Genomic DNA, 27,430 nt, shown 5'->3' on the forward strand with positions numbered 1-27,430 from the left:
TTAAAGCTCGCGACTCGACATGTTAGCTACCTAGCATTGAAATTGCACAAGATAGTCAAACTGGCTCATTTTCCAGTTTATATCGCTTTATAGCTTGCGAACTAGCTAGCTATACCGATACATAGTTTAGTTGCGACATAAAAGTTGCCTCAACTGATCAGTAATGTGGCTGTCTTGCTAAAAAGCCAGCTAGCAAATCACCTCGCTGCTGACTGCAGTCATTAAACCTGTCACGAGTGTTAGTTGCCTTGTGCTACAGGAGTACTGGAGCATAGGCTGTGCATGTTTTAAAAAACAATGACAGAGGTAACGAACGAAGAGTTTGGTGTAATACCCGGAAAAGGGAGAGTGGAGAAATGGAGGTTAAAATCTCAAAGTGTCACTGTAGAGATAATATCACTTGGGTGCATAATAACCTCTATAACGAGCAAAGGCAAGAATGGTGAAATCGATGACATCGTGCTAGGGTTTGACGACCTAGAAGGTAAGTGCCAACCCGAGGACGTGTTTAAAAACACGAAACTTGCAGTCTGTAGGAGTATATAACTACTTATCGCTTCGGGTTCATAACACCCGAATATTATGAAAGGAATAAAATAATACACTTCGTAGAAAAGTGTTAGTGACACAGAAAATGCAACACAGATAGCTAGACTAGTTAGCGAAAAACAAACAAACAAAAAGTGTCCTATAGCTAAGTGGATATAAACCATGGCCAAGTAAGAACTTAAAAGTACATAACGACTTGAATGTAATGGCATACGAATTGGGAATACTGAAAAAATAAATGGGACTCTACAGCAAAGGTAGCATTCCTATAGCTAAAGAAAAACCCTTGTCTAGCCTTCACAAGATTCCAATTTAACTAAAGAACGGAGGCGACATAATCATTATTTACATTTATTTACTTAGCAGATAACACTTATTATTATATTAGGCTACATTACATCACGTAATTTAGCAGACGCTCTTACCCAGGGCGACTTAATAAATTTCATTTTTACAAAAGGGCGAAAGTATGTTTAAAACATTACACTGAACCTATGGATTACAATAGCGAATCACTGCAGGACTATGCGGTCAAACCCAATCAGCAACTGTATTTTCACATTTACAGACATGGGCAAACTCGGTAGTAAATTTACACCCATATACAGTAGCTGAACAGGCCCATGGTAAAAGGCTGAAGTTAGTCACGGCCGGTCGATGGACACTGACCCGAACTCTGAACAGCGACGGCACTAAGACCAAATCATAGCTTAAATCAGCGATCTACGGCATAAATGTCACCCATCGCTTCACCACAATTAAAATGACATATTTTGAATGATATAATCAGCATTATACATTGTGTAAATTGTTTATCCAGTGTGGTGTATGAAAATAGAGAATCAAAAAGCGGAAACGCGCAGTTAGCCTGACGTTACACATACTGAGAATTGTTAGAAGCGTTTTCACATCTTATTCTGGATCCCGCATTACATATTTCTTTGGAATTTATTGTAAAAAGGTGTAATGCGTGAGAAAACATTATTTCAGAGACCATTGCCTTTTGTTAAATGTCAAGTGTTATATGAGAAAAGGATTCAAAGCAGTGACTGACGTGAATGTTTTATTGCAGGGTATCTGACTAATCCTAGATACTTTGGAGCTGTCGTTGGACGGGTGGCCAATCGGATTGCCAAAGGGAAATTTGTGATCGATGCGAAGGAGTATCAGCTGGCCATCAATAACGGCCCCAATGCCCTCCATGGGGGACTGCGGGGCTTCGACAAGGTAAAGTGATCAATAAATAAACAAATGGAAATAAAATGAAAAAGGACTCCATATCAGCAATCCATTTCCTCCTGGACATTTTGAAAAAAAGCAGACCAGATGAATGTAAATATGAATACCCCGCTCTTTTCTCTGTCACGTTGCTGCTGTATTTCAAAGCCTGTGAAAAATGGCAATTTATTTTTATCTCTCCAGTTCCTGGGTGCACATTGAGGCCTGACACAAGCAGCTTTGCCAGGCTTCTATTCAATAGTAACATGTAAATAATCCTCCCCCTTTAGGCTTTTCAGACAAAGGATGCTTGGCTGCCTTTTTGCCTTACATTATCTGAGCGCTGGAGCACTCTCTTTTAATAGTTCTCCCTCCCCTTAGCAGTGACACATGCCTGGATCTCTTATCTGATGTCCCTGAATTGACACTGGGAGGGAAGGAAGAGGGCCAAGTGTTGTGGGCAAGCAGGGGGCACTTGGTATTCAAACCATGCATTATCTTTGCATGTGCGTAGAGATCTGTCCAGGTAGAGGAAAAGGCATTGTTGGAATGACATTTCGTCTGCACTATTTTCACGTGAGCATGACATAATGTTGGCTAGACCTGTTTCCATCTTGGCAGGAGTCCTCCTGACTGGCCTGCTCCACCGGCATTTACATGTGTGGCTCCATGTACAAACACCCTCTGAATGATGATGATCTTTGTTTGCCTTGTTGGACCAGGGGGAGGCTTTTTTTAAGTTTTACAGTCCTATCTTTAATGGTAAAGTGCAAATAGGAGTGTGGGTTTGAACAACTTTACTTGCTAAGCAGTGAATCAGATATCACAACCGCTGAACTTTGATTGAAATGCCATTTTTACACAAAAGGGTAAACCAACTTGTGTTCACTAACTTTTAGCAATAAGCACCTAATGAAGAAAGAAAAAAAAACAGTTTTATATAATTACTAAAGCCCCCAAAGATATATTTATCCCCAAAGTATGTGCCAGTGTAAATGAAGTAGTACTGCACTAGCTCACCTGCTGTGGAACTGGCTTCTCATCGTGTTAATGGCTGCAGAGGTCGTTGCTAATGTGGAATCATCAGTATCGGATTTGCAGTCTCCCAGTGGCCAAAGCGTGTGGCTTTTAACAAGACCTATATTGAAACAATGGATAGAGTTTAGTGCATGCTGTGCAGAAAGTCATTACAGGCCAGCCTTGGGCCTTGATTCTCTCCTCCACATAATTACATCTGAGTCAATTAAAAGCACAGTAAACACTGATAATGGCTCTGTAAATAGCACTCCGCTACAGTATCCGCTAACTGCTCCGTGAATTGAAACCCATCAAAGATTTCAGCCCCTGATGGCTGCACAGATGGGCAGACTTACTCAGGACCGACCCAGCTGCATTATGGGTATTTAAGAGCATGCTGTCTGTTTTTTTTTTCTTCCCCAGACTTCACAACCCCCATTATCACATCTCAAGTGAACCTCACGCAAAGCAAAACAAACACAAATACTTGTATGCACTTTTGATATAGACTTGGGAGAACAGCACCTAAGGTGTGAAAAGCTGTAAAACAAAACAAAAACGTCAATAAATAAATTCTCACTTGCGCACACACGCATGTACACGGAAGTCTCAGCTGTCCTGTCAGCATTATTACAACAAACCTTTTTTTTCCTGGGCTATCAAGGGAGGAATACCACTTAGCAAGCAGGGAAATAGCTGCCATTGTGGGGATAGTTTGTATTTATTGTTTGAGTCTCAATTATCTTGGTCCTTTAGGAAGCCCCAGAGCTGTCTGGAATTTGGTGAAATGGCTTTGAAATGACAACTTGTGATGCTGCTCTTGCTGTTGAGCTTTACTGCTGTTAATGATTTAACCAACCAGCAAACAGCCTTTTTGTGTATCGTGTTCCTACCACATGTCTATGGAGCTATGATGATGCCGTCCTAAACGATGCACAATGTGCTCTCCACGGAGAGCAGAGGGATAATACCTGGCTTCTCATTTGTAAACATGGTCTGGTTCACTCAATAAAACACCTTTAGCAGATGGCATTCTCCACTCTTTTGACCAAACTCTGAAGGGAAATTAATAATGATGATGATAATTAACACAGCAAAATGATGGTTATTCATGCATTCCTGAGAGTAATATGTGATTTTCCTCTTACAGGCCTGTGCACTTCTGTGTTTATTAACAACCCAGCCATATTTCTACATAGTTCCTTTTCTGCTCTTGCCAGACTGACTGCTATGCGCAACACTGTTCCATATTTTATCTCCCAGATTTATTCCTCCCCTGACCAACACACACACACACACACACACAGAGACAGACACACACACACACAATGTCTCTCTGCCCAGTTTTGCCAACTCCTACACGTTCACTCCAAATGGACACCATTAACAGCAGCACAGTGAATATACCCAGTAAAGTGCGTACTGTAATTAAGTTGGAGGGGAACAAAAAGCAACCCCATTTACACCTACAGCAGGACAGCAGGCTCAGAGAGAATATTAATGCGCCACTCCCACACCTGAAAGGCACTGATTTGTAAGCAGAAAAAAAGTTTGCCTTTCAGCTCATTAAAACAGTTTTTGTTTTCTGGCAGGGCAGCTGCACAGTTGCAGCAGACTTTAAAGATTTAGTTCGGCGACCAGCACCGTTGGCCACTGAAGTCACAGGAAAAACAGTGGGACATCGATCTTGTGTTTAGTGCAATAGCTGATGATGGTAGGCAATTCACAGACTGTCCTAAATAAATGGCACTTGCTGGCACCGTGGTGTGGAACAGTGGGACCCTCAGAACAGAAACCCGTGGGATGTGGCATGCGTCAGACAGTGCCATATGTCCAGTTTCCAGTGCCTAATCCTGGGTTATCTTAACCGTGGAATCTACTTCCTTAGTGCTGGCTCTTAAAGTAAAGAGCAATCACTGACCTTTTGCAGTGGAGGAGATCTATGAAACGTCTGATGTGCAGTAAGTCCTATTCCCAACGGTGAGGGAGTGGCCTCCTGCATCACTGTGTTTGATGTTAGATTTCAGGCATCTGTTGCCTCCCTGAAACTCTGGGCTCATACAAACAGCCTTTGAAAGTGAAGCTCCATCTCGGTTCGTCACTGAGAACTCACCGTAATGTATTTTGATGTGACCTTCCTCTCTCTCTCCTCGCAATAAGGCAATTATATCCACTTAGCCAAAGGCTCGCACTCAATTTGCAGGGAAGATTTTATTTATATCCCAAGATGCACACTAACTTTCCCTCATCCAAGTCGGCTGGGTCTCATCAGAACCTGCCTGATCACAGCGGCAGCCTTTCGGTAAAGAATGAACTGGATCAGAAATTATATAAAAAAAACTTGGACTTGGATGTTTTATAAATGGCAGGTTAGAAGTGGCTGTTAGACAGATGCAATACCACTGGAAATGAATGAAGAAATTAAGAGCAGAGATTAGAATCACTGAAGCAGAGTCAATGTATATAATTACACTTCAGAGAAGCGATGAACGGCAAAGGCAGGGCGATGTGTTTAGGTAGGGGGCTCATTAGCATGTCCTGTCGTGTTTCAAGCCATTTGAGCACGCAAGGCCATGTGGAGGCTGTTGCTAATCAGCTCAGAAGAATCAACCGTAGGTGTAGTTTTACATCGTTTGGGTGTCAGGGCTTTTGGGGGGGGTGGGCTGGTTCGGTTTACGGAAACGGAGATATAGAGTCGGGTGAGAAGATCCTAAGTGGGAGGGAACGAGAGGGAGAGAGAATGAGATCACCACCTGCAGGGATTGCATAGGTAATGGAACACGCACTGTTAGAGCTGTGGGTAGCAACTGTGTCCTCAGGCAACACAGGGTTCTTTAGGGACAACTGCTAACTCTAGGGGAGGACAAATATCTCAGATTCCAGCAGTGATGCAGCGAAAAATTTGGAGCTTCTTTGTAAACAGAAGGTGCTTATGCGTTTTCTTCCACTGCAGCAGGACTGGGGGCGTCTTTGGCTGCTCCGTCCAGGAACGCTGGTTGCCATTGAAAATTGGAGGATGGAGCAAAAAAAAAAAATGCAGAGATGACTGGAAAGCTGTTTATTTGCTTGTGGAGAGCAGATACTTATCAAACCAATTCCGTATGACCTCGTCAGATTCAAACTAGGTTATCACCTGATTTTAAGGCACACCTCCAGAAATGTCTTTTGGCTCGAAACAGATGATATTTTCAACCAAATTAAATATTTTAGCTGTCGTAGGAAACCACAGAACTCTCCTTCATTAATGGAAGAATGCACATTTTTAAGATTCTGAGGAGCTTTTATGAGACTCAGATTATTACAGTATAATATAATATTTGGAAAAGGTCATTTTGGAAATGTCCAGTAGCAATACAGATAAAAACAGGTTTAAATGAAATGTAAATAAGGGTAAATGTTGTAAAAATCACCTGTTGGATTGTAACCTGTAGGATAAGGTTACTGAATTCCTAGAGCACCGATGTCTGTGTCAGTGTTTGGTCACTGTGTTGGTTTACTAGTTTGTACCATGCTACATTAGTTCATTATCTGGTGCATTTGTCTAAAATATACTGCATTAAAATGATTTCGTATAGGCCACATGTCTAGTTCTGCTGTCAAACATCATGATATCAAAAATCCTAAACCAAGTACTGTGCATTAGGGACACACACAACTCTAGTCCAAGAGGACCACCCTGTTGGTCTGTTTTTGTTGCAGCCATATACTGAGCCATCTGTTTTACTCTGTCTTTTTTTTTTTGCTTTACCCAATTTAGCCTTCTTTATCAAGTGACAACAGTTTCAGTTAAAGTGGAGTTGTAAAGACAGCTGGACTGGGGGCCTTTGTCATGCAGCACAGCTGTACATGACAGAAGACATTAATAGCAGTGGTTGCAGCCAAAATGTACACAATGGTGTTGGACACCCTTGCTTTCGGGGAAGGGATAAGCGACAAGACTCAGGCCACTTGGCTCAATGCACTGTCACCTTTCAGGCAATCTGGGCATGTGAGGGTGTCGCGAGCGGTGTGAGGCTGTCATTGACCAGCCCGGACGGCGAGGAGGGCTATCCAGGGGAGCTGCAGGCCACTGTCACCTACACCCTGGAGGGAGACACTCTGACCATCCAGTACCACGCCCGTTCCAGCCAGACCACTCCCATCAACCTCACCAACCATTCCTATTTCAACTTGGCTGGACATGTGAGTTCCATCCACTGTCAGTGATGCATGATCTATACTCTTTTACTCTTCTACAAGCTTTTATCAGCATGGATGTGTCTGACTTCCCCCAAGCCATGCTCAGTTGTGTAGGGTGATTATTAAGAATCTGAACAATAAAATAATAGTTCTTCTATTTAAGGTTACTTGATTTCAGGAACAAAGATGTATTCATAAAATCAGTATAAAGATACATGCATTTGTCGAAAAACGCACTGCTTTGAAGCCCAGAAATGCTGAAATGGATTAGTCTGATAGCCTCCTCTTGTTTTAAAACAGTCAACTCCAAATTATCTGTCTGCACATAATCTGGTTTGAGGATTATCCATGCCAGCAGTAAAAAAAAATGCATACACACTTTTTATAACACAGAAAAGCTATTTTACCCTTTCCACATGTTGGTGGAAGGTGTCAGGGTTCATCAAAGCTAGCAAGCTAATTAGCAATACCTAAGAACTTAAAAACATAACAAGAACTTGCCGTTTAGCCCAATTAGGCTTGTCATTATGACCATAGTCTAGCATGTATCTAGGACTGTAAAGCCTGATCTTAAACATTTCATTGGTCGCTCTACTTCTGCTTCTTATAAAAATCTTGATAAACTGTTCCACGTATTAACAACTCAGTAAAAAACTTTCCAGTGTTAGTGTGAAATGTACTTAAACTTATTTCCACCTACATCCTCTTGCTCTGTTGACAGCTCAATTTGAAATGGGTTTTGTAGTCCATTATTAATCCATTTTAAAAATATAAAAACCTCAGTCAGGTCTTCAGAGTCTCATTTTCTGAGACAAAAGAGATTAAATGACTTAAGTCTTTATATTTAGTATATTTGTGATACCTGGAATCTCGTTGCTCTTTAGTGTACTTTTTAGCTGAACTTCCAAACTGTTTGCTTCACTTCTTAGTTCTGTGTCATCCTTAAATTTAACTGTTTTACTTTATCAGGGTCATTTGTGCAAATAAGGAACAGAGGTCCCACATTAAACCCTGGGAGACACCACTTCCCACAACATCATGATGAGATATAATCTGTTATATACAGTAGTTGCAATTTGTATTCTGTGCTGAAGCCAATCACTAATCCAATATAAAATGATTTCTTTTCAGATTTTGTTTTGAAAATGAGCTGTTCATGTGGTACTGTGTCAAAAATCTGAATATATAATAAAAAAAGCTTTTTTTTATTATATATTTCATAGTTCCTGGAGATTTCTTAAGAGTAATCTTCCTCTGTGAAAATATGTTGTCAGTCCCTTATGATATTATTTTTGTCCAGGAAATAATTCTAGTCTATCCCGAATGGTTCCCAAGTTTTATGCAGCATTCAGGTTTTTAGTTCTCCAACTAGCAGTCTTTTTCAATAATATAATGCCAAGTACTTTTGTGAATTTAATAGGTAAATAAATTGTCAATATAACATATTTAACATGTAACACAATTTTCAGCATCCATGTCACAGATAATCGGAAGTTGACTGAGCTGACTGTATTGTTTTTTTCAAAGTGACCCACAGACATTATCATTTTATATTCCCCTCTGTAAGCCAATAAGATGAAATATTATTTTTGTCTGAAGAACTCTTGCTGAGAGACAGCATTTTGTCCTTGTTACCAGGTTCTGAAATTGAAGTGCTTCACTGAAAACCCTATGTGGTCAATAGATGTTATCATACTCTTTTCAAAATAATGACTCCTCTTTCTTTGCTCTCTTTACTGATGACAACTCCATATTGTATGGGCTTTTTCTAGGGCACCCCTGACATATACAATCATGAGGTCTCTATTACAGCAGATGCTTACCTGCCAGTGGATGACACCATGATTCCCACAGGTAGGAAGAACTTTGCTTTTCTCTAAACAAAACAACAGTTTTCTACAGTAGAACTGGAATGGTCTGTTTTTTGTACTGTTGTGTTATTTAAACTACTTATTAAAAAGAAGAAAGACTTGAGAAAGAAACCTTACATTCTATGTGCATATTGTTGTGCTGTGTTCGCCAAAGGCCATGGCACTATGCAAAGCTGCTTTCTTTTTTTGCTTTTAAGGGGCAACAGTTCCATTTCTTTTTTACACGTTTTTCCCTATGAATATTAAGAAAGCCTTATGGCTTAAAATAGGGGGGCGCATATCAAAGGAACTTGGGGAAAAACAGAATGATTAGGAAACGATTCATTGTATTATCAAGTGTTTATCCAATGTGTCGTCATCCCTTTTCCTAAAAAAAAGTTACGTGAATAAAAGCGTATTTTTAGAGGCCCTGAATGAGTCTGAGACTGAACATGTCCTGTGTTCGTAGTGCCACATTGCAAAATGAGAAAGGGTTCCTTTGCTTAACTAGGCTGTCCAGCACTTGCAGCGATTGGGGAGATTACTGTCTATCTTGCCTTCATTTTGCCAACATTAAAGATACAGCACAGAGAGGAGGGAATCTCATTGGTGTGTTTGACAGACCAGAACCTTTTTTTGTCCAACAGCCATGGAACAAGCAAGCATGAAGGAAACTGTGGTTTCAGCTCTAACGAGGGGAGGAGGGGGGACAAGACCGCATGCTAGTGTAAAGTTTCACAGTATTATCCTTCCTGTATCTTAGTAAAAAAATTAGAGCAATGGCTGCTGTAGTAGCACACAAAACATACATTAAAGCTAACACTTCTCACAAACTTTATGAGATAATGGCCTTTTAGAGCACTACTTTAGCACAAATTGCATTACGGATATTATATGAGTAAGAGTTGCATTCTCCATAAAGAAAGGTCAACTCTCTCGCTGTTCAGTAGCCCATTAACAGTGCTACGTGACTCAGAAGTTCTTAAGGAATTGAGGAACAGCACATGGTAGACTCTCATTTGGCCTAATCAGCGTAGCATGTTTTTACAAGGAGCGGATCCACTGCAATCTCCGTTTTGACTTGGCATTAATTTGGTGAGGAAACTGAGCATTGCATCACATCATTAGCAATGCCTCAGTGGTGTTTTCTGAAGATGCATAGATATTGCATTCACAGGGCTACATGCACAACCTGCCGCAGTGGAAAATACATGTGATTCCTGCCCTATTCTGTAGGATGGGAACCTCTGACATGAGACTGGATTTACTTATGTTCATAATTAGGATGAACACCTCTGGTTTAAGTTCGGGACTGATTTATTTGTTTTTCTCTCCCATGTCCTCTGTGTATTTCTTAGCATAAAACAGTATTGTTAAATTAAATGCTATCTAGTGAGTAACTACAAGCTGAAGTAGTGGAGTCTTTGTTCATATAATAAAATGTACATTTTAACGACCATGTTCCATTTGCTCTTACTGGGGAAGATGCTTCACTCTGTCAAAGGGAAAGAGAAATGTTCTATAGCTCATTACGTGACCACTTTCATCGTGTCCTCAGTTTGGCACTGAAGTGGTTGGTATATTGGCTCACTCTAACATTATTTACAGCGGATGTCTCCGGAACATGCAGTGAACTGTAACTCTTTGGTCAAATACATCTACTATAGTGGTTGGTATGGTTTGTAACAAATTTTATTTGATGATGCAAGATAATCAAGCTTTCATGTGCCCTCAGGTAAACACCTAAATTATGTTTTATGAACCGTCATATTCCTATAGAGTGTAATATGACAATTGCTGGAATATGGAATGAATGCTTATTTTTGACTTGAGTTTTGTGTACGTGTGGGTCTTCAAAGAGGTTCTCTTGGGCCCATAGCATGTCTGTGTTGCTTGTAGACTCTAAAAGCCTGAGTCAAGTGTTTTGTTTGTTTGGAGTGGGTCACAAGAGAATGCTGATCTAAGGCCCCCTTCGCAAGTCAGCGGAAGTCCCCATTGTTGGAAAACATGGCTAAAGAACTTCAGTCACTCTCCCCCCTCACACGGAGAGAGCTAACCTGCGAGTCCGCCTGCGGTTTTTCTCTGCCACTGGGATAACCGCAGAGTTAGGAAGGGTGTGTCTACCAGGCGCAAAGTGAAAGGCCCTTTGTTTTGGTGTTTTCTTCCTTTGTGCATTGTTAATTTAACCACCGAAAGGCTGTTGTTTGATATCAGCCTTTTCCTGCCTTTTAATTTTTCCACCTGGCTTCCTGCACTGGACATGAAAAGTGCTGAATAAAAGGGTGGTTCCGACTGGAGAGGTACATGCCGCTGTGACAGGGGTACTTTTAACCTATGAAATTGCAGATGTTTGGGAACAGGGCAGGGGCTGTAAAAGAGTCAGAATGACTCTGTAGTTTGCTCCAAGGAAATGACAGTCAAGATCTGACATCAGCTACTATGCGACTGGATTCAAGTGGCTGTTTTTCCTCAGCTGTGAAAGCAGGGATGAATATCACTCTACCAGCTCTGCGTTTCAGGGGTGCATTCATGAAATAAATGACATCATTCCTGCAAAAAAGATAAAATTTAAATTAGAAAAATTGCAGATTATGTTAAGATTTAATTTGTTAAAGGCCACCTGAATGCTATGAATAAAATGAAAAAGTTCTAAGGATGACTGAAGTGTCCTAATGATATCAGAGATTAAATTAACACAAATTCAAATGTAGGTGGCATTTTTTTAAGGTCACAACTTATTATCTGTGGAAAAAAACAGGACGTGGTGGAGGTTTATTGGTTTATAATGGAGTAGTCTCTCCATATTCAGTGTGGTTCTGGGTGTCTCAATAGGGGAGATCAGACCAGTGGAGGGCACACCTTTCGACCTCCGGAGGCCTGTGCTGATTGGACAACGTTTGAAGGAAGTGCCGGGACCTGGTTTCGACCACAATTTCTGCCTGTGTTCTCCGGGGGAACCCAGCAAAGAACGAATATGTGCAAGGTTAGGCAGCGTTACCCTATCACAGCGCCTTTGCATTTCACACCTTATGCTCAGACCACAGCCCCCACCCTGCAGCTTCTGCTTGGGGACAGGTCTATGTGGTCATGGGGAAAAGAGGAAATGTGTTGAAATGGAGCAGATTGCTAAACACAGCGATGATATGCACCCTTACTATCAAGCTTAAAATAAACAGTAATTCACACAATATGACCATCCACCAAAGAGGTCCGATATGTCCTTAAACTGAAGAAGCTTTCAGAGCTTTTGTTGTTCCAGTAGCTCCCCTGCTGCTCAGATACTTAAGCCAGGGTGCACATATGAAACCAACTGTATAGTGGTCTTGAGGTACAGGGTAACCTCTGTTATAGTTTTGACGTTATTCAAAGCTCTCTTTAGTGGAGCAGAAAAACAGCTCGGAATGGGAAATGGTGTACATGAAACAAAATACCACAGAAAGCCCTGGTTTGGGGCTGTCACCCTGGATGAAGTTTTTACATACAGAGGAAGCAGCTGAGTTCAGTTATGAAGAGCTGCACAAAACACTCCTTTCATCCTTCATCAGTACCCTCTATACACTCTTCTGTTCCTCTTTCCATCCCGTATCACTACCCATCCCTCCCTCCATCCTGCATCTTCCTGCCTTTCCCCACACACACTGTCTCTGGGTTGAGGAACATTCTCTTTGCTTCAACAGCACCAGGTTCTGAAGGAATCAGGCTGTTACTGGGGTTTGCGCATTTTTAGCTTTTGCACACAGGGTCATTGGAACGGATGGTTTTAGGTCTGCCAGCCGTGAGCTCTGGTTATATTTTTAACCACCGTTCTCAGAGGGTGTTTGGTTTCGTTTCGGCCCTTGCCACGTTGATGACTTCACCGTCTGAGCTATGATGCTGAGTGAAAGTCTGTTTCGCCAGCTCAAGGCTGACTTAGTGAAAGGGCAGCTTCAACTGAAACGTAAACATGTTATTCTTAACACTGCACTCAAGTAAGTGTGCCTGTTGAGAAGCAAGGAAGCTGTCTCTCATCAGAGAACTTTGGGGCTTGAGGCTTTATTTCCACAATTTCGACATGCTCTGACACCAGCGGATAACACTTTGACAGCAGTTACGTATAATGCATCAGAGATAACACTTAAAGAAGACACTTAATTTCTAACTCCCTGCAAGAAGTTTTCCAAACTCCACGTCTTTCAAAGCAAGTGCAAGGAACTATTGTGAAACACTTAATCTATTTATTATGTATTCATATGTTAATTTACATTTTAGTTGAAAATGTGTTATATACCTTTGTATTTGTCTCTCAGCCCTGTCCCCAGAGTACCCTGTGAAATAGGTCACACCCCTTCTGCCTGTTATCAGGATGCTGGTGTGCTGTTAAGATGGATATATTCAAATTCCTCACAGTAAGACATGAATCAGCTTAAAATACAAAGACTAGAATATATCTACAGCTAAACATTTGAAGTGTGGATCTATGCATTTAAATGATCAAGAGTATGTTTTTTTGTTGCAATGTTGCAATTTGCAAATGTAATTTGGTGTGATTCACAGATTGAAGTGGATGTGGAGCAATGCCGTGTGAGCCTGAAGCACCTTAAAACCACAAAATAATTTCAAATCTGTTTGTGTTCTTAGTTATTAGAATAAAGTAAGAGCTTTTCTATTTGTGTATCTACTATAGTAAAGGTCAGTGAAAGGAAAATCAGACTTTACAGTGCTGCTGAAGTTCGCCTTTAAGTGAGGTTTCAGTAATGATTTTAATTGCCTTCTAAAGGAAATGAGGAGCCAATCAGCAGCACTCAGGCCTACTCTCAAAAGGCAATTATAACAGGGTGTGGGGTAGCCTCAAAATCCTGCTCACTGCTCACTGGACCAGAATCACAATATTTGTAAGGTTTACAAGGTGGCTTGAAGAGCTATATGTTGCATTCCTGTTTTTAGTTTACTGTTTGTTTTTTTTTTGGCAGGTTTTCCACCTTTTTAGAGCAGTGTGGTGTAGATGTTTTTGACATTTTGTTTATTCATTTATTTTGAACAGTGAACTCTGTGGATGTGATTTACATCGCAAGAATGTCACAGATATCTGAACACACTTGCAAGCCCCTGAGCAGGGTCACCACAGAACAAACTCACACCAGATACCTGTCACTCAACATGGAAGAAATGTGGAGTGACCTGTCTGGATAACAAGGGCCCCTTTATACTTTTGTTTGTTCCATTTGGTTGCATGGAGAGACCTTCAAATATGTTACTTGTGCACATAGGTGTATATATACGTCACAGAGTAGATGTGTGCAGTGCATGTCTTCTGAAGGAGTACTGGGGTTGACCTTTCTTTTTTCTGTGGGGATTGAAGCATTTTGCATAAATGAATTTGCAGGGTCGTGTTCACCCTCCTGACGGTTGTGGTTCATGGCTTTGAACACACACTGCGTGTCCTGTCTTGCCCTGATGGACCGGACCCGGTCATGATGGCAGGTCAGATACACTGTGACCGCCAGCAGACCTCAGCCCTCCAGCTGTGCAGTAACACGCTTAATTCCTCACTGCCTTTATGCGGCTAGTTTCTCACATCTCTCAATGGCATTGACCAAAACCTGTTTTATCTGCTATTCGTCACTGGATTCCCCCATCTCTCTGTCACCCCCTACAGCCTCACCACCCGGCATGGTATTCCATGTTAAAGGCATCCCGCACTGACACAAGGCCTCACCTCACAATGTGTGCCACTTCACACACCCGATGCAAATGCCTGAGCCTGTGTTCACGCGTAGCAACCTCACTGCAGCTGGCTCCTGCTCAGCTTTGAAGGGGAGAGGGGCTGGAAGACTGCCCCTGAATAACCTCTGATCCCCAATTATTCCCTGTTATTTCCTTTTACGCCTTTTTACAGCCAGTTGCTCCCACTCACTCTTAGCCATTAAATGGTTCTTTGGCAGCTACCTCTCTGTCACTCTACTGGTTGTGGCTTAAATTTTCTGCTCCACTAAGGTTAAATAGTGAAGTAAACTATATGCCTGTGGGCTGCAGGGCTTGGTAAGTGTCAGCACACTACAGAGGTGAACTGCAGGCCTGTGCGGTTAGCACCCAACACCAAACTAGAGTAAAAACAGCCACAGATGTCTTACCTGGTGTTAACTTACCTTTCGTCCCCATTTTGACTCACCCACATGCTCCACGATGTGGCATTGCGCTCTCCTGTGCTGCCTGTCAACCAAGCCTTCCTGTCATTTGTGCCAAATCAACTGTAGGAGGTTCCTGTGTAGCGGAGGGGCTTCCTCTCTGAGAGTGATCAGAAGGGCATGGCTTCCTGATGGTTTCTCCGGCTGCAGGCCACTCTCTGGAATGTGGAAGGCAGAGCAGAGAACCCAGGCCCCACACTTACTGCTCTCTGCTTATTTTCCCCCTGGGTGAATCTAGATCAAATCCAGAGTAGCCAGGGAGTGGAGAAGTTTCACCACGTGTTACGGAGATGCCGACAGAGGCTTGTAACCTGATATATGGTGGCACGTGTTTATTCCCCATTTCTGTGTAAAGCTTCTGTGTACCATACACTACAAACATTCAGTTTAGATAAAAAAAAATGCATGACTAATGTGCCACTGTCACACCTTTTAAGGCACTGATTTATTAGCAGGAACAGTTGGCCTTCAGATCATTAAAGTGTTGTTTTTCCTTCAGCAGGCTTTGCTGATTTAGATTGCTGATTTGCATGTTTGTCTGGCCAGTGTAACTGAGGAAAGAAAATAACGGAGACAGAGAGACGGGAATACCAATCAGCTTTGTGTTTGGCATAGTAGGCATCTATGATGGGCGACTTACAGACTTTGTAATGCTTGCATTCTAGTGCAGCCACCAGCAGTCCCTGCGGTGTTATGGATCTGCCTTGGATGGCCAGAGATGCCGTTCACTCTGATGTGCCCTTCCTCTCTCCAGGGTGCACCACCCCAAGAGCGGCCGGGTTCTGGAGGTGAGCACGACCCAGCCCGGTGTTCAGTTCTACACGGCAAACTTCCTGGACGGCAGCCTGAGGGGCAAGGGTGGAGCCACCTACCCCAAACACAGCTCCTTCTGCCTGGAGACCCAGAGCTGGCCCGATGCCATCAACAAGGTACAGCAGGGCCTCCCGTCCGTCATCATAAACACAGCACCGCGCCATTAATTACACACTCATACTGAAGGGTCGGAGAGCCATTCCATTCTCAGACCATTAATGTTTAATTACGCTGATTTATTGATTATCCAATCACATTGAGTACAGCATTGAAAGCCATCAAGTGTTGCAATGGCTGCTGTTCTTGGGGCAATTTCCTGACCTTACAAATACTCTGGGTCCCATGTTTATAGGTCCTGAAATGTGCTGCTTCAATTTTACTCCATTAAAGAGTACAGGGGCTCTTTTAGGAGTGTTTTTAGCAAGATACTGTGGCTCTGTGGTGAAATGAACATGACCCTACCTCTCTAATGACGTGGATCTGGACTCGGTGTGAATACGGATCAGGAATGGAATGGTACGCCAACCTATCCTGGACTAAGCCAGTATTCTGTCTCACCGAAAGTCAAAAAGAAATTTCATTGCCCATCTAAAATTGCTTCCTGACTGCAAAGTTTAAATGGTGGTTTAGTCGTTGACAAACGAGTCTTCTGGAATGCACCAAGAGCAGATATTTATTAAATGTATCTCTTTGGTATGAATGCTGGATCTTTTTAATGGAGTGCATCCAGACCTGTTTGTTTCACTTGCCAGCATAGGCTCAGCGTAGTCTGGCTAAAAGGTAGGAAGGTAGGCTAAAAGGCAGCTCACTACAAGGGCACTACAGTATGTCACCATCTAAGGCACTTTCTGAAAGCAGCTCAGGTGTGAGCCATCATGCGCAGAAACTGTGCTTTTGCAACTTGCTACTGCTTGGAGTAGAGATAGCGGAAGTTGTACCATTCTGCAAATTTCCTGTCGGTGTAGTGATGAGTAATCTGTGGAGAGGTTTTGCTGTATACCTTCGCCAGCACCTCCTGCCTCGTGGTCTGGGGGAGGAGAGGAGATGGAATGCAAATGATTCTTCCCATCAGATTTTAATCCAGCCCAGTAACAACCGCAAAAAAGGACCTGATATAAAATCAACTTGAGGCCCTGGCGTGGTGTGGGCGAATGGAAAAATCAATCTGCATCGTCCCAGTGGATAAGCATATGATCAAAGGAAAAGAGGCAGCCCACACAGGAGGAGAGAGAAGGGGGGGAAGGGGGGAAGGGAGTCAGTGATAGGGGACGGAGGGATGGAGAGAGACAGGATGAAAGAGAGGGTTCAACAAGAAAAAGAGAGGAAGACGGCAAAGAGTGCGGGTTCAAGGGTCAATAAGAGAGAGAGAAACGGGGGAAATTTGAGAGAGCTGGGGAGCTCTCTCCCAGCAGACAAGCAAACCCAAGCCCAGTGCACCAGCAACTATGCACCCTCCCAAAACCTCCCCTGCTGTAGAGCTCACTTGAAAGAATGTTAGTGAGAAAGGCAGGAACAAGGAGAGAGACAGAAGGAAGACAGGTAGTGTAACTGTGTGAGTGAAAGAGGCAGAAATGGAGAAGTGCAATGTCCCGCTACTCCCTTCCCCAAACCAGAACTAGGAGCTCCTCCCTGCCACACACACACACACACACACACATGCGCACACACACCACAAGTGCATTTGTCCAAACCTCATCCTCTAGTGGACTGCCTGTCTGTGCACCGTGTGCATTTCTTCACCCGTTCGGATGCCATTAATCTAAACGGACGCTCTGCTCTGCTGTACACAAAATACAAAGCGGGACGGCCCCTCGCACGCGACGTATTCATTCTTCCTCTTCTGTGCAGTGTGTTTTTTTAAATGCCACAGGAGCGCCTAAGCCGAACTGCATACATATGCAATGTAATAGACTGGTTTTGCCTTTGTGTTTGATTCATTAAACGCCAGCGGCTTATTGGCACTGAGGCCTGGGGCAGCGTTTGGGAAGACGCTAGCCGCCGCTGTACTGAGAGACAGAATGTGGATATGTAGTGCAGATAAGGCCACAGCTCTCAGTGCAGTTTTAAAGTATTTTTTTATACTGTTTCCTGGCAAACAATGATACAATGCGGAATGTGTTGCTGTAATTGTTCATTCGAATAAGAAAGGCGGGGGAAAGGCGGTAATGCAAAACAGGAAGGATTTACAAAGCGGTAAAATGCTCTTCCCCAAAACAAGTCCTTTCATTCTCCTGCCCCACAACAATATTATGAGGTATAGTTCACTTGGGAATCTGACACCTGCACAGGTGTTGGCTGAGCAGAGACCATGTGGTCATCTGTAAAGCTGAAACCAAAGTTTGTCTGAATGATTTGATCTGTGACATCCACAGTTGTCAGCACAAATGGTTTAAGGATGGATCTGTGGGTTGGTCTGCAAGGGGACTGATGGATTTTAACCCAGGTAAAGTAGAAATCCATAAGCAACATGACACAAATCAAATCAAGCTGGAAAATTGTGGAGAAGGGAGAAAGTCAGATGATGACTACAGGGTACTGTGAAAAAGCATCACTGACTACAATGGAGTGAAATTTTTTTCTGAAACCAGTGAAAATCCCCATCTGCCTGTGTGCGTGCTTGTGTGTGTGTATGTGTGTGAGTCCAGGCATCTGAACTGGCAGGAAGACACATCACTGTGTATTCCTCACACATTAGCTCTGGGTGGGCTCGGTGAAGAGGGCTAGATGGATGGATGGATTGAAAGAAGGCCAATGATCAGGCAGAGCAGTGCGCTTCTCTCCTCCAGCAGGGGTCACAGATGTACCGGGCAGGAGCGCAGGCGCGCCCCCCCCGCTGCCCCCCACCTCCTCCAGCGGATGGAGTGCGCGGGGGCGGCCGGGGCGTAATGTGTAGGGAGCGGTACGGGGGCGCATCAGGATAGTTAGTCAGCCACGGCTGTGCTCAGTATGACTCACTTAGCGGAGAAAAGCTGCTTGGATCACGCCACTTCTTTTCACGCTCCACTCCCGTTTTTTTAAGGAGAGAGTTACGGCTCGCAATCTTGTTCTTAAATAACAGTGAATTTCAAATGCTGAGGCAGTAATGGCTGGATGCTCGAGTGTTTGGAAGAAAAAGGAATGGCACATGGTGTACGAAGTGGCACAGCAATGTTTTGTTTTTCTGCACATAAATGAACAAAGGATTCAGCGAGGTCAGACTAAAAATGAATGGCGTTTTAGCACCTTGACCACAGCAATACAGGGGGACTGATGATGTCATTTCGGGGAAACAATGAAGTCATGCTCAAATGTGGTAATATAAATGTATAACATGAATCACACAGGCTATTTTAGCCTACCAAGTAAATAAACTATAATATCAACAACGGTAAAATGTCCAGTACCAACTCATTGAATCAATCAATTTATTCATCAATGACTAAAGACCTAGTTAATTACCTAGATCACATGGTTCGCCCATCTTACATATCGGATAGGTGTAAGAAGTGAAATCTAATCATTGATACGAATGCGCCCGGTTTTGTCTGAAATTTGGTCGATTGCATGCTGTATTTTAACCTTTTTTTTCTAGTTTTCGGGACTGGTCCAGTCAGACAGAGTGGAATATTACCAGATTAATGCGGTGTGACTGCCACCGTCACGGGTGTGCATCGAGCGCAACACTCCGTGCCCACCTCCAAGCTCTGGAACATGGGCGCTGCAATGGCTGCAATTTGTCAAAACATCCCCCCTCTGCCCCCTGCCAGGGTACACGTATTGAATCGACATTCACGCTTAAGTTAATTTGTACAGGCAGAGGCTGGAAACATCGAGGCATTTAAGAACATTAGGGCCTACAAAAACTAATTGGTACACAAATGGTTGCAAATAATTAGTGTTTCTGAGCAGTGCCTTATTGTTAAGATTGGTCTGCGCCGGCTGTTCTTCTGTCTCGGCCCGGGAAGCATAACCTTGGTGAAAACAATGCCCCGCTCGATTCCTAACACAGCACACCGCTTTCAGTGGCAACTTAATAGCACACCATTTTTACTTCTGGTGCGTTAATGGCTGGCAATTTACCGGCTGGTAATTATAGCCTTTGTGTTTTAGCGCACCCGGTTACGTGGGCTACATTCTTAACAGCGCTAGTCAACGTTTCCGGCAGGGTAAAGGCACCCATAGCTTGATTACTATTTGCATTGGACTGAGCTCAAGAACAAAGTGAGCAGGCAAATGACAGATTGAGAAGCACTTCAATTTGCATATATATCAAGCCGCTGCGCATGCTGGGGCTGGAGCCGCAGTTGAAGCAGCAGCGGCGGGCGGGCAGGCGGATGGGGTTTGGGGCTGCTTGCCTCTGTAGCTCTGCAGAGAATGGCAGCACCAGAGAACAGAAAGCACAAAGCGAGGCGAAGGAACTGAAAGCCGCACACAAAATCCTCAGTCGCAAGAGCTCAGTTCAGTTTTTTTGTTTTTCTCCTGTTTTTTATTTTTTATTTTTTTTGCAGTATTGTCTCAAGTAAGTCTGCAGTATTGGCTCAACTCTCCCCATTTTAGGGTGCTACTCATGGATTTATAAATATTATCATAAAAACCTTCTGCTTTCCACAAACATGAAATTCATGTTGAAATATAATTACTGGTCACCCTTATTCTTAATACTGGTAATAAGCGCCAGGTTCAGTAATTAGTCTGACGAAATTCCTTTGTTGAATCCTTTGTCGAATAAATCCCAGAAAAGAAGTTACACTAGGCTCCAAAAGAGAGTAAGTATTACAGACTGTGTAATATTTATTGAGTATGTGATATATGTCATCATTAATAAGCAATCAATAATAAAGCCAAACAAGAGCAATGAGCATAACGGAGGGATTTACCCAACCACCTATCACGAGAGGAAACTCTGTACACCACGGACACAGGAATTAGCCCAGGGAATCTCCAAGGCCATTTACACAACAATTTTAAATGAAGTGGATTCACACAGGCTGTTGCTAGTCCTTCTGGAAGGGGTAGTTTAATGTTTTATGAGATGTATCTGATTTAAAAAAAATCTGGATTAGACTGAAAGCACTGTAACAAATGCATTACCCTCTGGAGGGACAACATATCCATCATATCCATACTCAGCCCTGGGCAGTAACAGTTAACTGGCTGCAAGCTTTTGCCTTTCCTTGCAACTGTTTTTGGCGGGTTGCACTGCGAACTACTGTGAACAGAGTGTAGAACCTCTCCTGATGAACAGCGGCAACAGTTTGCAATGCCTTCTGTGCTGATGGGCGATTTTTGTAGAGGGTAAAAGAATACAGTCACTTTCTGTTACAGCGAATGGTGTTTTCAACAGTTCTCCCAGATCAATCTATGGACCCATTATACAACAGCCTGCTGCAATGCATGACTCTGGCATGGAAACCCACTGTGATACTAACACACTATAATGTAGTCTGTCACTCAAAATGATTACAGCAAGCAATAATCCTCAATATAAACTCATGCCATAAACTGTACTAAATCATTTTAATCATTTTAAAAGGAAGAGAAGGCTGACACATTCGTGAGTATTAAAAAAAGGAGACAACACACTGGGTTACCATTCTAAGACCTCTGGTTACTAAAAACTCTGAACAACCCTAGCAGGGTGGGGTGGGGGGGGGGGGGGGTGGAGTTGGGGGGTGCAGGCATGTGCAAGCCAGTGATAATCAACCGTTGGAATGAGGGCTGAATATCCTTCCTCTTGCCTTCACATGACAGCAGGATGCGTATACATTAAAGATGTCCCTGTACCTTCACAGAAATGCAACTACTGCAGCCTGCCATAAAAGCCCTTTCATGGGAATGGAATTGCCAGATGAGTGGTAGATCATACACCGACTTTAGAGATACCTGTCCAAGGTTCTGACTTTGAGTAAAGGCAGGCATGATCAACATCACCTCTGTGGACATAACCCCCCCCCCCAATATAAAGGGCCTTAATAAAATGTTATTACATAACAATCCAAAAGCTTTGAAAGCTAGTGACAGGCAATCATCTTCTATCATGTCAGCTCGGATTGCACACATCATACGCGGGCAATTTGACATGCAGAGCTTCTCACGGTGACTGACTGCTGCTTTAATCATGTGATGCAGGAGGCCCAGAGATGGGTCACCTCAGGCTCAGCTCAGTACCCTAGCAACCACCCCCTGTGATTGCCTATCCTTAGCAACCACAGTAGGCTCCGCTACCCACACATAGTATTCATGTATTCCTTCACAGACTCCCAGAATGTGATTCAGTTGCATAGCAACAGACATGTCGAACTGTTGCACGGTAATTGAACTTAAGCAAGGACCTGCAGCAGGCGGTTACTGTTTGGAAACACAGGTCCGATATTGGAATCAGACAAAAACAAAAAAGGCCTCTAATAGTATTCAATGGTTGGATGTAATCAGGCTCCAGATACAAAAAATGGGAGACTTGGTATACTAAATAAATCATTTTATCAATGCATTCGAATAACAAGTTTGCCTAATGAAGTTATTTTACTGGTTTATGAATTTCCTAATGCCTCATCCCTTTGTTGTCATCCCATCCCTCATCAATTTGCCTTGAATTCTGTCAAAAAATTTTAAGGGATAATGCATTCATTTATTATTTTTTAATTTTGAAAAGTTTTACAATGAGTTCAATGCTTTCACTCTAGCTTCAAAGCTTGCTAGCTCATTTTTACTTAGATTAATTAACCTGTGAGAGAATGATCCTGTAATGTTAATCGTTTCATGAATATGAAAGGTTGTGGAGAACGTTTTTTTCCTCATTGACTGCGTCCCACTCCGACTCCCTTAGACCCCTGCTGTGAGTGGCGCATGTGAATATTATGTACTGAGGACCACTCAAGGGAGCAGGGGTTTTGGCTCGAGGGAGTATATGAAGATCCTCAATAGGACACGCTTCCCGCTTCATTAGAATCTGAATAACCAACACATATATCCAGAGATGTCCAATTGGTGGCTGGAATTGCCTTTGCCATATTCTTCCATGAATGTATTAGGAAGTCAAATGCAGCAATTGTTCTCAGAAGAACAACGCGTCTTCATCTACTGCTTTAATACGGGGAAAGTGAGGAAAACATAAAAGTCATTTATATTTAATAGCCTTTGGTGCAGCAAAGAATGACAGCGTATGTGATCACAAGCATACACAATAATGTTGATACGGAACTTCAATGTTTCTCACTTTCTGTATTAAAAATGTATAACTAAGTCTGTAAATTATACAAATTTGAAAAAACATACGGTAATCCATCCTTGGAATATTGTACCATTGTGGAAAGCATTGCCACACTGAGAGTAAGTGCTATCACAGGGTGAGTAACTTAAGATATGACTGCCAGTTTCCAGCCACAAGATTTATATAGCAACAGATTATCACCATGTGTTTACCACTGAGGTTATGCAGCTGCAGAAGCTTGAAGCGCCAGTAGGCTTTTATCCTTAATGCTTAAAACTGCAATGCGTTTTACAGCTACGAGCTTTTATAAGTGCCGGGGGGGGGGGGGGGGGGGGTGTCAGAGATCCGAGAGACCAGGTGGACTCTGATTAGGTGGGTTCTGAATCTAAATGAAAATGGACAGTGATCCTGCAGTTCTGAAAGCTATGGAGGAGCTCACTGGGGGCAAGGGCCGAAAAGGGATGTGAATATGATGAGTGGCCCTGCCAGGAGGGGACAACTATACAACCAGAGGAAGCATAGCAAAGTGGTCTGGCAGGGGTGTACGGTGTGAGGGTAGATGTATGAATGCATTTTTTTGTGACTGCTAAGCAGGCTAGAACCAGGATTTAGAATTTATGTTATTGTATTACTGTTTAAATATAACCCTGTAACTAAAATCCTTCGTATTTTTGAATATGTCATTTGTACCGTTGTGAGTGCAGCTTGAAAAAGGACAGGGTTGTAGGTGGTTTCATTGTGGGGTGCATCTGCACCTGCATGAAACCAACATGCCTGTGTCACATGTAACACAAACCACTGTAGGTTAACCCTATTTTTAAGTGGGTTATCCAGGGCCTAATAAACCACTTAATGTTCACTAAACTGTTAGCATTGGAAGGCTCTCGAATATGGTGGAGTCACGTACAAAACCAGGGGGGAGTTGGGGCTGGCTATCGAAAGGGCTTTGTTTTTGATAGAAATTAGCAAGTTGGCTAGCTGTGAAGTCATGAAGGGTAGATGTAGCCAGGGGGAAAGGATACTGTAAGTACAGCAAGTGAACTGCTCACATGTTTAATGTGCAGAGCTATGCTCAGGACGCTGCACACGCATAGCAATACAATTCTCATACACTTTGGATCCATGCTGGTTTTACAGAGTATTTCTGAATGGGGTTTGATTACTATTTAAAAACCTATGGGAAGAGATATACAAGTACAAGAATAATATTATGCTGTTTGCTGTAACACAGTTTACTGTACCACCTTGGATATTCAAGAGCGCGAGAACTTTGTTTCCAATAGCTGATGACCATTGGTGTATCAGTCTTTGTCTAGGATGGAGCTTCCCAAACCCTGCCCATGTGTTCTGCTTTATCAGTCATCAGTTAAGGTTATTTTTAATGATGGCTCTTAACAATAGATAGGTTTAACTCATTACCACTTGTTTTTCTTGAAAGGCACATATTTGTGTTCAGGAACCAGGTGTCAACTCTTTCAAAATTAAGGACACTAATGTGATTTTTACCTGTCATTGAATCAATTCATAGATCAAACAAATGTAAACTCAAAATGCAGGGTTTCCTATAGAGCATACTGCATTAACTGGCTGCTATGTGATGAGAACCTGCATCTTGCCGGTTGGGGGAAAAAATCCAGTACAAACAGGGAGATCTCAAGAGCAACTCTGTAAGGCCCTGGTCTTAGAGGTTCTGGAGCTATCTGTGCTGGTATGGTAGTTATTGATGTTCAGGATTTGCTCAACCACATTCATGGCTTTTCATAGTGGGGCAGCAAATCATAACTCCTCAGCTCTTCAACAAGGGCAGGGACAGAAATTTCAGAAATGTTAAGCACAGAGAGCTGAATATCTTGTCAATTGAATATTTGTGTGAAAAGCCCTGGAGCTCCTTCAGACTTCAAAGCCAAGATGTTTGTGGGTCATGTGCTCATAAGTCATAATTGCTGCTTTTATTAGACGCTTAAGCCATATGACCATGTGAAGCATCATGCGGCATCTGAGACAAGGCAGCTTATATTCTCACATGCCTGATCCTAGATGTCTGCTCTGTTTCTCCCAGAATGGAATCACATTCACTGTGCTGCATTACATCTCCGTGCATGGAACACGATGTAGGTAGCCCATGATACGGGAAGGAAGGGACCCACTCGCTTTCCTAAAGGCCTGGGCTGTCTCCTCTCACACACAGTAGGGAGAATGGACGGGCTGCAGACTTGCAGGTCTGCCCAAAGAAGCAGTCTCTTCCATGAGTGCGTGATGTCCTTAAGCGTGACCCTAACCGTAACAGTAACCCTGGTGCTCGTCGCATCTGTAGAGTCCAGCTAGAGGCACATCAACGCCGTGGACAGGACTGCTCAGAACGAGATTGCCTCTTTGTAGTGTGCAGCCAGCACCTATTGTGACCGACCCTGATCTCATTGCTTTTCCGTAACAGCCTCACTTCCCTGACGTGCTGCTGCGGCCGGGCGAGGAGTACAGCCACACCACACGCTTCACCTTCACCTGCACGGCCTGAGGACTGCAGGGAGGAGATCTGCTTTCAAACCCTCTTTCACCCGTGCCTTGGACCAATGCAGCAATACCGGGGCTCTGTACTAATCACAAAGACATAACTCATCACAACAGCAGTGTGAGTTTACTTCATTGTTAAATCTGATTGGACAGTAATCAAAATGTAAAATCAGCCATGAAAACAATTCTGTTTTGCTCAGCAAGTTATGTGTACCTGTATTTAATGTGACACGTAAACGTGTTTCAATGATCAGCTCAGTGTTCGAAACTGTTTCAGGCCTCTCTCCTGTTCAGCCGAGCACATCTGCATATTCCTCTCCCAACACGTCTAGTCTAATTTATGTTCACATCCGCCTGGGCCAGACAGGTCAGCCGCATTAGGTAGTTGACATTGTGCCTTTGACTAATGAGGCTATTAAAAGACATGAGTAGCATAACAGCAGTAAACACCTATATTTACAGCAGCCCACCCTGCTGAGGACGCTTCAGTGACAACTCTTCTGTGGAGGCTGAAGAACACTGCACATATCAGAACAGTGTATATTCAGCACAGTATAATCAATCTGACATACCTGTGACAAATTTCTGTTTAACATGGCTCCCAAACAAAAGTTTGTGTGTGACAACTCTCTTATGATAGCCTCAAGTTCTGGTTTCCACACCATGACTGTGTGGCCTGTGGGTGTGTCCATAAGTACCGAATAAATTTCGATTCGAGTAGGGTGAAAACTGGCAAATGACAAGAAATCAGACCAAGATGGGTGATGGCATAACAGGGAGGAAGGCATGTGGGGACAGCGGGGTAGTGTGGACAAAACCACTTGCTAAACCGGAACATAGCCTTAAAAAAAACCTGCAGAAATCACCAGTTGGCCTGGATGGCATGTAATACTGCTGGTGAGAGTTAGTGTAAGGTAAGAAAATGTTTTAAGGTTGTCTTGGATTTTAATTTTTCAATCATGGGACACAAAAGAAACTGATTAAGGTTAACCTGTGACCGGTCCAGATAGTTTAGTCCTTTTTTAATTAAAAAGCCCTTATCTGAAAGTAGACCTGGTGCAATGGTGCTATCAGCTGAAATCCACAAAAGGCAACGAAATCGATTCTTTCCTCAAGAAGCGAGATAAGAGTCTAATGTCCACGTATCTCAGAGTCCGCAGCACACAGCATAGGCGCAATCATAGAATGAATGAGGTGGAATGCTGTAATCAACTGAATCAAGCTCAGGATTACTTGCCAAACATCATACCAAGTTTTTTTTTCTTCCAGACATAGAAAAACACATTCCCTCACATTGTACAAGCATGTTTACTGTGCCTTTGTACATCTGGAAGGTAAAAGACTCACCTAATGCACTGGTATTGGTGCACTGGCACAAAATCTCTCTTTAAAAATGCATGGAGCACAAGGCACAATGGTCTGGATTGTAAATAAAACTGAGGAAACTGGCTGTGTGATATAAACAGCAAGTCAACACCAAACTGATACAAATGTGTCCTTTTTTGAAAATGCAGGTGTTATTTTCCAGTATCAGACTTTTGAAGAGAAAAATAGCTCACACCTATCCACAATCCACATTCTGTACAATACACATGGTAGTGGGGACCTGTAAGGCACAACCTTTGGCCCACATATAACCCCCAGTGTTCTTAAACTACATCTATATAGAGAAAAACATCCACTGCAGAGGGTGACCGCTTGTAAATTAGACAAACCTATTCCACATTTAATTGTCAAAGGAAGCAGCCTCTTCATGGTCCATTATTTTTGAGGAAAAAACACTACTGTAGCCCATGCTGAGAGAGCTAGAAATGAGGTCAGATATACACTAGGGTCCAAAATTATTGGGACACCTGGGCATTTTGTGGTTAAGCGTGGATGTGTCCATGTAGCTATTAAGTTTATCACTCGAACCTAATTTATGGTGTGGCGAAAACAGT

The 27,430-nt window shown here is 42.9% G+C and overlaps 1 protein-coding gene across 1 annotated transcript; it reads left to right on the top strand.

The window, feature by feature from the left end:
- galm (galactose mutarotase) lies at positions 1-25,917 on the top strand. Its single transcript, XM_036546137.1, has 7 exons — positions 1-484; positions 1,622-1,776; positions 6,760-6,966; positions 8,736-8,817; positions 11,646-11,796; positions 15,732-15,906; positions 25,414-25,917. The coding sequence occupies exons 1-7, from the start codon at positions 298-300 to the stop codon at positions 25,492-25,494; spliced, it is 1,038 nt and encodes a 345-aa protein (XP_036402030.1). The 5' UTR covers positions 1-297; the 3' UTR covers positions 25,495-25,917.
- The last annotated feature ends 1,513 nt before the right edge of the window (positions 25,918-27,430 follow it).

The sequence above is a fragment of the Megalops cyprinoides genome, chromosome 15, assembly GCF_013368585.1.
Source record: "Megalops cyprinoides isolate fMegCyp1 chromosome 15, fMegCyp1.pri, whole genome shotgun sequence".
NCBI lineage: Eukaryota > Metazoa > Chordata > Actinopteri > Elopiformes > Megalopidae > Megalops > Megalops cyprinoides.